General features: G+C 43.5%; 1 protein-coding gene across 8 annotated transcripts in view; it reads left to right on the plus strand.

The window, feature by feature from the left end:
* Positions 1-10,010: 10,010 nt before the first annotated feature.
* ADA2 (adenosine deaminase 2) overlaps positions 10,011-17,363 on the plus strand; it is a 56,665-nt gene continuing 49,312 nt past the window's right edge. For 5 of the 8 annotated variants that reach the window (XR_003970168.1, XR_003970166.1, XR_003970169.1 and 2 more), the window contains exons 1-3: positions 10,020-10,114; positions 13,606-13,973; positions 16,278-16,503. Coding sequence is in view for 4 of the 8 variants with exons in the window: in XM_030321330.1 (XP_030177190.1) it covers positions 10,035-10,114; positions 13,606-13,973; positions 16,278-16,503 (674 nt within the window). In the remaining 4 variants the exon portion in view is untranslated. Of the gene's footprint in view, positions 10,115-13,605; positions 13,974-16,277; positions 16,504-17,363 lie in introns of all 8 variants that reach the window. The other 3 variants (XM_030321333.1, XM_030321331.1, XM_030321332.1) reach the window with 3 other exon arrangements.

Raw genomic sequence — 17,363 nt, forward strand, 5'->3', positions numbered from 1 at the left:
TTGGAGACTAGCAACAAAACAATGGAAGATAAGGTTACTCCAAGACAAGGTCTGGTTCCTAGAGATACTTCAGTGTTTCACCAAAGATGGATAAAATGAAAAACAACCAAACAAGAACATCCAGCCCTTATCAATACGCCATTGGCATTTATCATCACCTCCCAGGCTGTCAGGTGTGATTGTGCAAGATGAGAACTGCACAATTCTAGGGGGCACCATTTACATCACTGACATAGACTTATCTATTTATTATAATTTTCTGCAGATGGCACAGACACAGGCCATGTAGGTGAATGTCTGTGCTGACTCACCATCTTTTGCAAGACACTGATCTTATTTACTTCTTCTCCATTACACCAGGTTGAGAAAACTCAAATGTCTACTACCTGCAACAAACACTCAGAATTTTCTTTTCCTCTATACTTTCTTTCACTCATTCATTTGTACATTCCTACCTGCCACTTGCTTGCCTGCAGCAGATGTTTGTGGGGTATCTACTCTGGGCTGGACACTGTGTACTCCTTAAGGACACCACAGTAAACAACCGTTCAGAAAGCCCTCAAGCAATTTCCAATATGAAGAAGTATATTAAATAAACAATCATGGAAATACATAAATACAAAATTATAAATTGGACACGTACTGCAGAAGAAGAAGAAAAGGGTATTATGAAGAGTGTAACAGAGGAACTGTATTTAGATTGCAGAGTGTTCACTGAAGATTTCCCTGAGGAAAAGCATTTACACTGAGGCCTGAACAATGAACAGGAGTTGGCCTGATAGAGCAGGGGAGAGGTCATTGCAGGCAAAGGGAATCACACTTGAAAACTCTTAGAAGTGCAAGCATTCACTACACGTGAAACGCTACAAGAAGGTTGGCCAGTGGGCAAAATGGAGCAAGTGGGGAGAGACAGTGGAGAGATAGTCCCAGGACCAGATAAAACATGGCCAAGTAGGTTGAGAAAAGGAGTTTGGATTTTACTCTTAGTGTAGTGGATTTTTAGCAGGAAGGGCCATGGGGGACATGCTGAGATTTTGTGCTTTTAGATCAGGACAATAAATAGAAAGGGACAAAAGTGGAAGCTATTAATGTAGAGCAGATCAGAGATGTTGGGGCCTCATGTTGGGTTTGCAATGGCAGAGGAAGATGTGGATGACAAGACCTATGCAGGGGGCCAGGCAGCGTCTGGTGAAGGTTGGTGTGGGAGACATGGATTGCATCAGCCATTCCTGGTCTTCTACAGGGGGAGTCAGGTTTCTGACAAAGGCAATTGAGTGGATGAAGGTGCCACTTAATGAAGAAGGGAAAATTGGAAGAGGATCAGGTGCTGTGAGGAAAGGAGGTAAAAAAGTCAGTATGAGCAAAGTTGAGTTTTAGATATTAGAGTTTCCTCAGTTACTGTGTGACATATTGAGAGACATGAGCTGAAGGGCTTCTCTCTATAGGTTCCCTTTCTCTGTTTGCATCCCAACAAAAGGGACAATAAAAACAAATATTTAGGGGCGCCTGGGTGGCTCAGTCTGTTAAGCGTCCAGCTCTTGATTTTAGCTCAGGTCATCATCTCAGTTTGTGAGATTGAGCTCAGCGTCAGGCTCTGTACAGGCAGGCTTGGAGTTCTCTCTCTCTCTTCCTCTCTCTGCCGCTTCCCTGCTCACGCTGTCTCTGTCACTTTCAAAATAAAGAAATAAACTTAAAAAATTAAAAAAAAAAACCAGAAATCTTTATTGAGAATCTACTGTGTGCCAGCACTCTGCAAGTCATTGGGAATTCGGCAAGGAACAAGGGAACATGGAAGGAAGATGAGTAAGTCCTGGGGATCTAATGCACAGCATGGTGACTATAGTTAACAACACTGTAGCATATACTTGAAAGTTGCTAAGAGGTAAATCTTGGGTGTTGTCACCACACACACACACACAATGGTAATTATGTGAAGTGATGGATGTGTTTACTAAACTTATTATAGTGATTATTTCACAATACATATATATATCAAATCATCATGTTGTACAACTTAAACTTACAAATATCATATGTCAGTTATAGCTCAACAGAGCTGGAAAAAAGAAGTACATTTAGAAAAAGATAACACAGAAGGCAGTAGAACAGAATGGTGTTTTATGCCCTTGCCTGGCATAAAAAACTGATTCTGGGCTGTACTTCTGAATGTGTAAAATGGGCAGATTCTCCACCTCACAGAGTTGTCCCGAAGACCACATGAGACAATGCTGGTAATGCATTTGAGCATAGTGAATGGGACACAGTAAGCGCTAAATAAATATTAACGATTTTTGAACATGTATTTACTAAGTGTTGCAATCTGACGAAGCAGGTAGACCCTGAGCAAATAATTTCAAGGGTGATGAATTGTTGGATCCCTCAGTCTTACTTTTCAGAGTTTGCTTTTTAGAAACATGAAATGGCTCATCTGTAGGAATTCTCCAGTCTTTGGTTAGTGACCATCTGTTGAGCTCTGCTGGGGTGTAACATTTGTGGTTTGTGTGTGATACCACTCATCTCTCTACTCTGCAAGGTCACTTCACTGGCACACCCGGCAGCCTGAAAAACAGGAAGAAGACAGTCTGACTGGGGCCATACCGTGCACTCAGGCCCATTGTTTAAGAGTCAGAGGGTTCCACAAGACTGACCCCTACCCTACAGCCCCCTCACCCGCCATGCTGTTCTCCCGGAGGCTCTCCAAGCCTTTCAGCTGAAACGTGAAGCACCTCCCTCCATATCCCTGATAACTTTTTATACTGCTATTCTCAATTTATTTTGTTTTAGGCATTAGCTGCAGGCTTCCTGCTGTTGAAGATGTAGGTATCTCTCAGCTCTTCCCCCTACTTCTACCACCACACCCACGTTTTCCTATCTCTCCATCATCCCTATGTATTTATATGATTTTGTTAATTCTATATTCGGTGCTGTATTAATAATCATGTGTGGACACTGCTAAGCTATGTAGTTCACCATGATAACTTTTCCTTTTCAGCACAATCTGTATTTCATGGAATTCATAATTGTCTTTTGCTTGCTTATTTAGTTTCTATATCTTTCCCCTTTATTCATCCTCAAATTCTCTTTTCGGAAACCCTTAATGCAACCAAACATATTAGATATCCTACCAATTTCATCCTGACAAAATGCTTCCCCAGAGGCTCTTTTCCCAGCTCCAGCTGCTGGAGGACTGGCTGCCCCCAGGGATACAGCACTGCTCTGGGCTCTGGGCTCTGTCCCTTTCTTGTGTTAGCTGCTCTGTTTCCTGGATCCCCTGAATTCCTTTCTTCTGGTTCACCCTCTTGTTATAGATGGTTTGGAGTTTTTCACTTTGTCCCCAAAGTCCCCACAACTTCACTGTGATGGCCTTGGTGGGGCTCATTTTCATCTGTTTGGTGGGCTTCCCAAGGACCCTTTCTGTCTAGACTCACAGGTCTTTCTGTTCTAAGATATTTTCTTGAATGGTTTCTTTGGTTTTTCTCCACTCTGCTTTCTCTTTCTGCAATGTGCAGTTTTCATACATTTGATTTTTTTCTTAAAAAAAAATCTTTTCCCTTCAATCTTCCTTTTGTTTTACCTTCTGGAAGATGTTAACTTTATCATTCAACTTTTCTCTAGTTTTTCATTTTTACTCTCCTTCATTTTTGCCAAGTTATTTTTTAAAATTTATTTTGAGAGAGAGAGAGAGGGAGAGAGCACCAGAGAGGGAGGGGCAGAGAGAGAGGGCAAAGAGGATCCCAAACAGGCTCTATGCTGACAGCAAGAGAGCCTGATGTGGGGCTCAGACTACAAACTGTGAGATCATGACCTAAGCCAAAGTCAGACACTTAACTCATTGAGCCACCTGGGCACCCCTGCTAAGTTATTTTTCACCCTTTGACTATCCCTTCTTTATAGCATCCTGTTCTTGTTTCATGGGTACAATACCTTCTTTTACCTTTCTGACACTAATAATGTTAGATGGAGTTTTCTTTGCTTTCCCCGTTCTCTTTCTTCCATGATACTTTTTGCTCTGTCATAAAATAGATTCCTCAAATGTAGTGGCTCCTGGATGTCTGCTTCTATTTAAGAATGGGGTAATGCTACAAGCCCTGTGTACATGGGGAGGGGTGATCTGGTAAATCCCTGTCAGTATCTTTAGGGCTATTCTTGGGGGCTGGTGAAAGCCCCAGGGAAGGCTTTTCCCTTTTCTTGGTTGAAGGCTTTTCCCTTTTCTTGGTATGAAGTTGGTTGCTGATGTCTGAGAGACTAGTAGGGAAGAAAGTCTTGTTTAGTATGCAATATTTCAATATTATCTTCATTTTTAGCATGATACACCATCCTTTTTTTCCTTTTTTTTAATGTTTATTTATTTTTGAGAGAGAGAGAGAGAGACAGTGCACAAGTGGGGGAGGGGTAGAGAGAGAGGGAGACACAGAATCCAAAGCATGCTACAGGCTCTGAGCTGTCAGCACAGAGCCCAATGCGGGGCTCAAACTCACAGACTGTGAGATCATAACCTGAGCTGAAGTCAGCCGCTTAAACAACTGAGCCACCCAGGAGCCCTGTACATCATGCTTAACTAGGCCAGAAACTGTTTTAGTCTTCCCCAAAATAAATCTGCAGTGCTCTGCTGAAGAGTACAGGAAGAATGTCTCTGGCTCTAGGGGTCTGGTTTTGTCCTTGTGTTTAAATGTTCTAGTTTGAGGGCCTGGCTGGCTCAGTCAGTGGAACGCATAACTCTTGATCTTGGGGTCATGTGTTTGAGCCCCATGTTGGGTGTACACATTGCTTAAAAAAAAAAAAAAAAAAAAAAAAAAGCTCTAGTTTGCATGGCTTTTTTCCTAGGCATTCCTTTAAAAGGTTTCCAGGGGCCCCTGGTTGTCTCAGTTTGTTGGGCATCCAACTTTGGCTCAGTTCATGGTCTCACGGCTCATGAGTTCAAGCCCCATGTCAGGCTCTATGCTGACAGACAACTCAGAGCCTGGAGCCTGCTTCGGATTCTGTGTCTTCCTCTCTCTCGGCCCCTTCCCTGCTCACACTCTGCACTCTGTCTCTCTCTCTCTCTCTCTCAAAAATTAATAAACATTAAAAAATAAAGGCTTCCAGTCAGTCCTCTGTTCCTCCTGTTCCCAATCTGCCTTCACCCTACTTCCAGAAGTACCCAAGGTTGTTTCTTAGATGTACTCACTGCTGGTTTAAGATTCTACCTTTTTCTATTTAAAAAAAAATTTTTTTTAATGTTTATTTATTTTTGAGAGAGACAGGACATGAGCAGGGGAGGGGCAGAGAGAGAGAGGGAGACACAGAATCTGAAGCAGGCTCCAGACTCTGAGCTGTCAGCACAGAGCCCCACAAGAGGCTTGAACCCATGAACTGTGACATTATGACCTGAGCTGAAGTTGGTGCTTAACCGAGTCACCCAGGCGCCCATAAGATTCTACTTTTTTACATCTTCTAAGTTATTTGCACTTGTTTATCTACCTCCCAGCTTCCAAAGTATTTTGTTATTTTCTCCATTCCTGTTTTTTTCATATTTATGGGAATATGCTTTTTGAAAAAAAATCTCTTTGGGGCACCTATGTGGCTCAGTCAGTTAAGCAACCAACTCTTGATTTGGGTCATGATCTTAAGGTTTGTGAGATGGAGCCCCATGTTGGGCTCTGCACTGACAGTGTGGAGCCTGCCTGGGATTCTCTCTCTCCCTCTCTCTCTGTGCCCCTTCGCCACACTCTCTCTCAAAATAAATAGATAATATTTTAAATAAATATACAAACAAATAAATAATAAATCTCTTCACTGTCATTTTAGTGAGGCTTTAGAGGGGAATTAAGGTTAATTTACATGTTTGATCTCCCATCTGTAACTGAAAATCAGTCCATGCATTTATGAATATACTCTGACTCATAAGAAAGTTGGAGAAGGTCTCACTTAGGACCCACGTTCCTTGCAAGTTTAGTTATCTGGGTCTCAGTCCACAGTCAACAAGGAGTAACACATTACAGGGAAGATCGCTAGATAAGAGACCCACCAGAAGTAAATATTAACTGCATGGGGAGGAACAGAAAAATCATATAAAAAGTATATACTAGCCCTGCCATTTAGGACAGGATCAAACAGTGTCACAGTATTACTAAATATAGTGATAGTATGCAATACAAAGCATAATAATAAATGTTCATAATGATGATCTTGACTTATCAATGAAAGGTCAAATTATGTTCATCATGCTCTAAGAAGCCAGAAAAAAAACAGTTTAAAAAGATTTGTATAGGGAACATTACTTACATTGTATAGTTGCATAGTTACTTTGTAGTTTTAGAAATATTTTCATGTGCATTAATTTAACACACACCCTCACTTACTTGGTAAAAAAAACTTAGCAGGAGGAATATTGTTATTCTCCCCTTATTGCAGATAAAGGCATTAAGCTCATAGATGATAGATGTGAAGAATTTTTTTCAAAATCAATCAGCAATTCCTTGAAAGAACTAATTTTTTTGCTTTGGCCATTAAAAGCACAAGCTCCAGGGCGCTTGGGTGGCTCAGCTGGTTGCTTGGGTGTCCAATTCTTGGTTTTGGCTCGGGTCATGGTCTCATGGTTCACGGATTTGAGCCCAAATCGGGGTAGACTCTGACAGTACAGAGCCTACTTGGGATTCTCTGTCTCCTTCTCTCTCTCAAAAATAAATGAATAAACATCATAAATAAATAAATAAATAAAAGCGCAAGCTCCCAGTATCTGGAAAAATCATCTTATGCCCGATAATACCTGTTCCTGTGTCCCACGTTTGCTAATTGGGCTCTCCTACCGGGATCTGCCCTTCTGTCTCAAGGGCCACTTTCCCACAGCAGTGGCTCCCTGCCACCTTGAAGACCTGTTTCCTTGCCAGCAGGTAAGGCAGTAGGTGGAAACTGCCTGAGTGCAAGTCCACACTCCACTCATTACCAGCTGTGTGACTTTGGGCAAGTGACCTACCTCTCTCCAAATACTTCAGTGTACTCTCTTGTCGAGGGGGCTAGCAATAGTCCCTACCTTATAAGACAACTAAAGGATTAAAATAGGCAATATATATAATTCTCAAGAGGTTTTAGCTGATATTATTTCCTTTTTTTTTTTTTTTTTAACTCTGGGGGTCAGAAAACCTTATTTATCTTGTATAAAAGTGGCATATCCAGGGGTGTCTGGGTGGCTCAGTTGGTAAGCTTCTGACTTTGGCTCGGGTCATGTCTCAAGGTTTGTGAGTTGGAGCCCTGCATTGGCCTCTGTGCTGACAGTGCTTGCAGAGCCCACTTTGGATCCTCTGCCCCCCATCTCTTTCTGCCCCTCCCCTGCTCAAGGTCTCTTTCTCTCTTTCTCTCTCTCTCTCTCTCTCTCTCTCTCTCTCAAACATAAATTAAAAAAAAAAAAGTGGTGGATCCAGCACTTCACACCTTCAACCATAAGTAACTCTCCTATGCTTTGCCATATGTTACACGTCTCAATGGCATGTGATTCATGGTATTGACGGGAGAGGGAAATGTTTTAATGAAAATAGTTCTCAAATATTTATGTAGTCAAACACCATCTTCAATTCTGAAATCCTCTCCTGTCTCCAGTTTAGGGTCATAACCCACCTGTCCTTTCAGACTTCATTTCATTTAGGTTAAGCTTTGTAGTCACTAAAAGATGCTTTGGTTCCCTTTTTCTGCCCTGAAGATTTTCAGATTCTGAACACAAAGCCAATTCTGTTTCTGATGGTTGTCTTCAATAAAACGTAAAAAGCAGAGCCCTGTTCCATATTTTATGGTCTCCTCATGTGGCAGAATATTCTTCCAGCATGTTCTCACCATTGTACACTGGGGCTTGCTGTCATCAGATGCCACACCTGCTCTGCTAAACAGTGCTTACAGCCACACCCCCCGGGTGTCTGATGGCCCCAGAAGGCAGAGAGGTGTGCAGATCCTGCTGGTCAGTCTCCCGGGTCTGACCCTGCTTGGGTTTGTTGTTTCTGATCCTGTGTCCGGGTATGCACTTGCCCCTCTCCACCCTGTTTCTGTCTCAAGATCTGGTTCCCCACTCCCCTGGCCCAACCAGCTTCAGCCTGATGCAATAACTCCAGCCTCAAGACCCACAGCCCTCCCTCCCCTGGCTTACTGCACTTCCTGGCCCAGCTGTGAGCTGGAGTCTCCAGAGCCTTTGGGATGTGAACATTAGCTCTTACTCTTAACCAAAGCTTTTGGAAAGAAAAGTTTCATCTTTTTAAATTTTTTTTTTTTTGAGAGAGAGAGAGATAGCACAAGTGGGGGAAGGACAGAAAGGGGGGGGGGGGACAGAGAATCTGAAGCAGGCTCTGTGCTGACACCTGAGAGCCCAACACAGGGCTCGAACCCATGAACTACAAGATCATGACTTGAGCTGAAGTTGGATGCTTAACGGATTGAGTTGCCCAGATGCACCAAGAAAAGCTTTATCTTTAATTCTGATCTGGTATCCTAAAAAATATTCCAGTGATTTATGTTCACAATTTGGCAATTTGCCCTCTTACCCTTGTACTTTAGTCAATTTTGTCTGTCTTTACTACCTGTTTGTTTCTTTTGATTTCACTGACTTTTGAACAAGTTAATGTTGAACTTGTGATGAGGGAATTCTTAGTTCCTCTGTGTTTTCACTTGCGAATTTCTTGCTGTTTATGAAACAGATGACCTTTTTACTGTTTGGAGAAGATGATGTCAGGGGCCCCTGAAGTTCCAGTTGTTCAGAAGATGCAGAAGTGGAAGTGCTGGAGGATTTGTGGGTGTCTTTGGAGGCAGACGGCCCGAGACAGGGCTGGGAAGGAGAGGGGCACATGGCAGGCAAGTGCTGTAGAAGTCACTGGTACAGTCTCACATGTCTTATTTACCTTGACCTGGATGATCTATCACGATAGTTATTTCCCGTAATAGTAATGGCTACTGTTTCTTGAGAACTTACTATGCTCCAGGCACTTTGCACACATTCTTCATTTAATTCTCACAGTGCACCCACGTAGTCATTGCTTTTATGACTTCCACTTTCAGATCAGGAAACTGAAGCATAGAGAGTCTTTTTTTTTTTTTTTTTTTTGAGAGAGAGACAGAGAGAGAGCGTACCAGCAGGAAGGGCAGACGGAGAATGACGGAGACAGAGGATCTGAAGAAGGTTCTGTGTTGAGTGCAGAGAGCCCTACGTGGGGCTCAAACTCACAAACCCAAGATCATGACCTGAGCCCAAATTGGTTGCTCAGTGAGCCACCCAGGCACCCCTGAAGAGCTTAATAACAAGGAGAGCTCTTAATAACAAGGAGAGCTTAAATAACAAGGCCAAGGCCATACAGCTACGAATGGCCAGGCTCAGTTCTCTCAGCTCTCCCTCAAGAGCCATTATCCCTCTTGCCTCTGGCCGCTCCTCCTTACACCCTAGCTCCTGCCTCACCCCTCCTTATTTCCTCAACTGCTGTGCTTCCAGATCCCTGATTTTCCCCCTAAAACGTACCTTCTATTATATCTACTTTTTTACCCGCTGTTTAGTGGGTTGCCCCACAATTGACAGTCACATTTTAAGGAGGGGTATACTGCCCAAAGTTTATGAGCAGATTTTGGAGTACCTCTTTGTGGCGCTTGTTGTCTAAGCTATGTTCTGGACCCTACAATGACATCTCACGCACAAACACCCATATATCTTCCCCCAAAACATACATAAGCCCACATGTGCATATAAACTCACATAAACACATAGACACATACAAAGATGCATACAACTGCCCCCCCAAACATATATATAATCCCCACATGCATAAACCCACATGCACACACATGCACACACACAAAGATGTACACAAAAACCTGCCACAAAATGCACCTGAACACATATAAACACACACATAAATCACCCCACAAGTGCATAAATGCTCACACACGCACATAAACGTAAACCCATACACGCAGGCCTACTTGTTGCCTCAGCTCTGCCAGACTATCTTCCTTGCCTCTCTTTGGAGACCCGAGCAACATGAGGCTGAGAGGAAGTGAAACCTGCCCCAACAGGAAGTGAAAAGAGGATGGTGAGCTTTTCTGGTACTTCTGACACAGCTGTCGGGGGACTCAGCAAACAGTCTGCAGTTTCTGGAGCTGCTCTGAGGTAACTGGGATCCCCTGGGGTGGGGGTCCAGCTCATGAGGTTCCAGTAGGTAGCTGGGAAGCTGGGTACTCGGGCTTTGTTTCCCTGGCAGCAGCCTCCCTGCCCCCTACCTTAGGTGAGTTTGTGACTTTCGGTGCGGAGGAAGTGCATAGCCTTTCTCTACAACAGGCTTTTGAAAATGGTTGTGGGCCCAAGGACATTCACTCAGAGTCACAGATGCACATGGTCCGTTTCCTCGTTCTTACTCTGGGAGCAAACTATTTTTATAGAGTTTTCATGCACTCTCTTTTAAAAGTAAAAGAAACTTTTCATGAGGAGAGAGATGAAGTAAGCATAGCAGTAATTATCACAGGGATTATTTCTCCTTATGCTTGAGCAGACTGGTCCTGGACCAGTGTTAGATAAACTTTTATCTGTCAGGCCAGGAGAAGTTGCTAGATGTTGGGGCACACAGGTACTTCTGGTGTCCTTGGAGAGGACAGAGTTGGAGATTTAGGAACTTAGTGGCCTCTGTTATGTGTTAGTAAGGAGAGAGGGAAAGGGGCTGGGGCTGTCGATTGGAAGACACAGCATGAGATGGGTGGGATGGTGACACAAATGTCACTCTCCTCTTGTCCTAGAGGTTTCAGCTGTTGGCAAACACTGTAGCCTCAAGACAGAGTCAAAGACTTCATGAAATTGAAGGGGTTCCTCAAAAGTCCAACTCTCTGATTCGGGTAGCTACCCTACCATAGCTGTGGTACTAGAGTAAATAGTGTCCAGTTCCTTCTTAAAATCCCCTGTTGGTGTCTGATGTACCATTGAATAATTGAATGTTAGCCCTGGAAAGGACCTTGGAGACAATGTATTTCAATGATTAGCAAGCTTTCCATTTTCATCATATCCCTGCATTTCTATTTATTTCATATCTTTCTTTAAATTAACTTGTTTTTAAATTTTTTTATTCACCCTAAACAGTGATATCATGTATCACTAATGAAACATGTATCACACTTTGAGGACCACTGATCTAGTATAATTTGCCCTTTTCACAGATGAGAAAACTGAGACCCATAGACACTAAACAGTTTGTCCAAGGTCTCATGGTTAAAGACATCCTAATTTGGGACTGATCCTGAGGTCTTCCAATTTATAGTCTTGATTCTTTCCAGGATACCATATCCTACTATGAAGTATGAAGAAACAATTCCTTTTTGAAAAAAAAAAAAATATCTATTTATTTCAGTAATCTTTATACCCAACATGGGGCTCAAACTCATGACCCTGAGATCAGGAGTTTCATGCTCCTCTACCTGAGCCAGCCAGGTGCCCCACATTTCATAAATGTAATTCAAATAAATAAGCAGGTAAAGTGCTAACAGTGTCTAGAAGGAGGAGACCACTAAAGGTGAGTTTCTTTCCTTCCGCTGTTCAATCCTTGCTCACTGCCAGCCTGGACTAGCAGCTGTTAGGAAGCTTTTAGAATCTTTGAATGCTAATGTTCTGAAATAGCAAGATGATATCTCGTGGTGTGACTATTGAGTAACTGTCGTGCTGTGATAGGATCCCAGAGAGTCTCATCAATCCAGAGATGCAGGTCTTACATTCTGGTCTAATTTCTTGTTTTACTTATTCACTTTTTTCTCCAATCTATTTTTTTCTTTTTCTTTTTTTTTTTTTCTTCTGATATGTCTGTCATTTGGGTGTTGGATTTCCTGAGCCAATAATCATCTCATTTGTTTCTCTCTTATTTCATCTTAATTTCTAAAAGATGGTCTTCAATTCCATCTTATAATATTGCTAGTAAATTTTAAGATTTCAGCTCTTGTATTTTTAATTTCTAAAAGCTCTTCTCATTCTGTTTATTTAATTTATTTTATTTGAGAGAGAGAGAGAGTCAGGAAGAGGGGGAGAGGGGCAGAGGGAGAGAGAGAGAGAGACAGACAGAATCTTAATGACACGGGGCTCCATCCAACAACCCTGGGATCGTGACCTGAGCTGAAATCAACCAACTGAGCCACCCAGGTGCCCCTATTTTTAAAAAAAATTTTTTTTTAACATTTTATTTATTTTTGAGACAGAGAGAGACAGAGCATGAACAGGGGAGGGGCAGAGAGAGAGGTAGACACAGAATCGGAAGCAAGCTCCAGGCTCTGAGCCATCAGCCCAGAGCCTGACGCGGGGCTCGAACTCACGGACCGTGAGATCGTGACCTGAGCTGAAGTCGGCCGCTTAACCGACTGAGCCACCCAGGCGCCCCTAGGTGCCCCTATTTTGAAATTTATTCTTATTTTTTTTTAAGTTTATTTATTTATTTTGAGAGAGAGGGGGATCAAGTGGGGGGAGGGGCAGAGAGAAAAGAGAGAGAGAGAGAGGGAGGGAAGGAGGGAGGGAGGTTCCCAAGCAGGCTCTGCACTGTCAGCACAAAGCCTGACTTGGGGCTCAAGTTCATGAACCGTCAGATCATGACCTGAACCAAAACCAAGAACTGGTCACTTAACCAACTGAGCCACCCAGGTGTCCCTTTTTTTTTTTTTTTTTTTTTTTAAGGAATCTACACCTAGCATGGGGCTCAAACTCATGACTCTGAGACCAAGAGTTGCATGCTCCATCAACTGAGCCAGCCAGGTACCCCTCATGCTGCTTATTTTTTATAATTCCCTGTGGCTGGGGCACCTGGGTGTTTCTGTCTGTTGGGTCCAACTTCGGCTCAGGTCATGATCTCACAGTTCCTGAGTTCAGGCTCTGTATTGGGTTCTCTGCTGTGAGCACAGAGCCTGCCTTCTGATCCTTTGTCTCCCTCTCTCTCTGTCCCTCTCCCTCTCTCTCTGTCCCTCCCCCTTTCAAACACTCTCTCTCAAAATAAATAAATAAACATTAAAATAATAATAATAATTCTCGGTAACTGTTTTATGGGCACAATATCTTTTCATATCCTTCTTAGGATATTAAGTATGGTTCTTTTGAATTTTTCTTTTATTTCCTTCTCTTGTCTTCCTTCTCTGTACATGTGTGGTTTTGTTTGTTTATTTGTTTTGTTTGTTTTTAACTTCCTTTATCACGTTAGAGGCTTTTTTATATGTCTTGTGATCTCTTACTCTCTGGTGATATTTAAAAGTGAAACACTCAGGGTGCCTGAGTGGCTCAGTTGGTGGAAGCAACGACTCTTGATTTCAGCTCAGGTCATGATCTCACGGTTCATTCTTTGGCTCTCAAAATAAATAAACATTTTTAAAAAAAGTGAAACACTAAAAATCTGATTGCAATGTCTTCCTCTACGTGTGAGCAGGGCTTGCTGACTGAAAAGGTCCACTTTTTTAAAGAAGGCCTTATGGTGACTTATTATTTGGGAAACCCCTTCATGTCTGTACTTGGAAGTCTTTCCTCTGGGGTCTCAGAGAAGAACCCTTCTGTATGCTGCCTCCTGGTAATCTGAAAACAGAGTGGTAGAAGGAAAATCAGAGTTTGACGTTTAAATCTGCACATTTTTGCTGACCTACTCCCTTCTTTAGTCCTGTCAGGTTTCCATCTGAGCAATTTCCTCTTCCAGGCATCCCAATGCCTGTGGATGGCCCATCTGGGTGGCCAGCCCTGCTCTCCCTGCTTCTGGCCGTGGCGATGCCTTTTTTCTGCTCAGCCATATCCATAGATGAAGCATGGAACCAGCTGTTGATGAGAGAGAAGATGATGCAGCTGGGGGGGCAGCTGGTGCTGACCGAACAGGAGGAGCTAGCCAATGAGAGGCTCATGGCCCTCAAAAAGGCTGAGGTGACACAGGCGATGAGGACCCAGAAGTTCCCTCCCAGCATGCACTTTTTCCGGGCCAAGACTCTCATTGAGAAAAGTGAGGTGTTTAATATCCTGAAGAAGATGCCAAAAGGTAGAGGTTTGGAGATGGTGGTTTGGGGGTGCTGGGAAGGTAGGGAGAACTAAACTTGGAGCTAGTGTTGTTATTGGAGCTGTTATTGTTCTAAATGGAGCAGTGAGGGGTGCCTGGTTGGCTCAGTTGGTAGAGCATGTGACTCTTGTTCTGAGGGTCAGGAGTTCAAGCCCCACATTGGGTGTGGAGCCTACTTAAAAAAATAATAGTAGGGGCGCCTAGGTGGCTCAGTTGATTAAGTGTCTGACTTTGGCTAAGGTCATGATCTCACAGCTCATGAGTTCAAGCCCCACATTGGGCTCTGTGCTGACAGAGCCTGGAGGCTGCTTTGGATTCTGTGTCTCCCTTTCTCTCCGCCCCTCCCCTCTCTGTGTCTTCCTCCCCCCCCCCCTCCTGCCCCCTCTTGTGCTCTCTCTCTCAAAAATAAATAAACATTAAAAAAAATTTAATATAAATAAATAAATAAATGGAGCAGCAAGAACCCCACTTGGCTACTCTGCACCTTTGTTCTTGCTTCACAGACTAGGAAGGGGGCGGTCTGAGGGGGCTGCCACTTCACCCTGGAAACCCAGAGCCCTGCTTCCAAGGGGACTCTGCCTCAGACAGACAGCAGGGAGTGGGTGCTGGGCATCACTGTCTTTCCTGACAAAGCTGATGTGTCCACCCATAAGCGGGTATCTAGGCCCATAGGAACTACTGCTTTCTTCACAGCTTTTCCCACATCTGCTTCTTCTGCCCCGTCTCAGGCTGAGGTACCAGAGTATGATGTGAAAGTTTCTCTTGAATAAACACATTTCTAGTAGTGTATGTCTATAGTATATATACATTTCTATGAGAAGTAAAATAATTACCATCCTGCACAGGTAAATAGCAGTTTGCAGCTTACAAGGACTTTTCTATACCTCTTATTTTATAACATTTTGGGTTTTTAAAAATGTTTATTTTTGAGAGAGAGAGAAAGAGAAGCAGAGGACAAGCAGGGGAAGGCAGAGAGAGCGGAAGACACACCTGTCAGCACAGAGCCCGACGCGGGGCTCAAACTCAGGAGCCTTGAGATCATGACCTGAGCCGAAGTCTGACGCTGAACCGACTGAGCCACCCAGGAGCCCCTATACCTCTTTTATTTTAATGTTAAATATGGAGACTAAAAAAACAAAGAAACAACTGTGCAGTTGGTAAAGTCACATCCCCACCTGATGGAGGACATAAGGTTTAGAGAGGTGACATGCCAAAGCTCACACAGCTGTGACACCTAAGTGGCCCGTGTCAAGGCCAGGTGCTAAGACAGAGCAGGAAGAGCAGAGGGACAGTGTATACTGTGACTTGAGGAGTGCTGTAGTCTAGATTGGTGTCAGGTCTGAAAGAAGCATAGGGCATCAATGGCAAGCCTGCAGGCCAGAAGCTGCCTAGATACTGGCTGGAAGCAGGGAATGCAAAGCCAAAGCGTGGGCACTGGGAGCAGGCTGAGAGGACTGAGGACAGTTGTGCAAACAGGACCAGGGTGGGAGCAAGGGCTGAAGCTCATCCCTCCCCCCCCTTTTTAAAGTTTATTTATTTACTTTGAGAGAGAGAGAGAGAGACACACACAGCTCAAGCTCATGTGTGGGGGAGAGGCAGAAAGAGAGAGAGACAGAGTCCCAAGCAGACTCTGCGCTGACAGAATTGCTGATGCAGGGCTCAATCTCACAAACTGAGATCATGACCTGAGCCAAAATCAGACACTTAACCAACTGAGCCACACAGGTGCCCCTGGGCTGCTTCTCTCTCTCTCTCTCTCTCTCTCTTTTTAATGTTTATTTATTTTTGAGAGAGAGAGAGCCAGAGTGTGAGTGGGGTAGGGGCAGAGAGAGAAAGAGAGAGAGGGAGACACAGAATCCGAAGCAGACTCCAGGCTCTGAACTGTAGCACAGAACCCAACGTGGGGCTCGAACCCACAAACTTGTGAGATCATGACTTGAGCCCAAGTCTGACGCTTAACCCACTGAGCCACCCAGGCTCCCCTGGGCTCCCTCTCTTGAATGAGGTCATCATGGCTTCTGACTAGTGAGGGATGCTCCCTTCTTAAACCAGAGCAAAGCAGGCAGTGGCCATCCTGGGGAGATAATGGCAGACATAGGCCTGGGAAGTCTTTGCGCTGGAGTGGGAAAGGTACATGATGTGCAGTTGTGGGGAACTCTGCCAGATAGGCAACCTTGTGATTCTCACTTCTTGTCCATCTGCACTGTCCTCACAGCCCCTGAGCCCTGGAATCTGGATTTCACCTCTTTTGCTTCACTTCTACCCCTGCCCTCCTTCCCTTTCCAGGGGCTGCCTTACACGTCCATGACTTCAGCATCCTGAGTATGAACTGGCTGGTGAAAAATGTCACGTACAGGCCCCACTGCCATTTCTGTGTCACCCCAAGCGGGTACTTGAAGTTCAAATTTGCTTATCCAGCGCCCCCCACTCCTAAACCAGCAGAGTGTTCGGAGTGGGTTTTGTTGGAGAAATATCGAAAGGAGCTACAGAATGTCACTGAGTTTGACAACAGGTGAGTGTGGTTCAGAAAGAATGTGTCACATGCTCATCATAGGTAGTGGGTGGTGTACAGGTATGTCTTAGTACAACCCCATTTATGAAAATCTGTCCTTAAAAAAAATCAGGGCACCTGGATGGCTCAGTCAGTTAAGCGTCTAGTTCGACTCTTGATCTCAGCTCAGGTGTTGATCTCAAGGTCATGAGTTCAAGCCTTGCATTGAGCTCTGTGTTGGGCAAGAAGCCTACTTAAAAAAAAAAAAAAAAAAAAAAAAAAAATATATATATATATATATATATATATATATATATATATATCAGGAGGCTTTTTCTTTTAACTTTACAGGATACTTTGCTTCACAAAAGCATTCAAATAGTAATTTTCTGGTTCATTTAAAATTCAATCTGATCTGCAAAAGGTATTAAAAGTGACACTATTGTTGCATCAAATGAGATTTGTCTAGATGCTTAATTTCCAGCAAGAGGAAAAGTTCCCAGCTCCTGGAATAATGATGGTCCATTGGTGGGTGAAACAGCTTGAAAACATGATGAAGCAACTTCCTAACAAATTTGTAAAGTAATATTATAAGTAATAACTGTTTTTTAATCCTAGAACCATCTATAGAGTGCTTTTTTGAGATTATTTCCCTTTATGAGTAAGAAATGTGAAGTTCAGTATGGTTAAGGAAGTTGCCCAAGACCACACAGCTAGTAAATGGCTACTCAGGGATGTAAACCTGAGTCAGAGTTATTTCCATCAACAGAATACTACACAGTAGGTAGCTTAAACGATGGGAATTTATTTTCTCACTGGTCTGGAAGCTAGAAGTATAAGATCAAGATATTGGCAAGTTTGGTCTCTCCTGAGGCCTTTGT

This window comes from Lynx canadensis, chromosome B4 (genome assembly GCF_007474595.2).
Source record: "Lynx canadensis isolate LIC74 chromosome B4, mLynCan4.pri.v2, whole genome shotgun sequence".
NCBI classification, from domain to species: Eukaryota; Metazoa; Chordata; class Mammalia; order Carnivora; family Felidae; genus Lynx; species Lynx canadensis.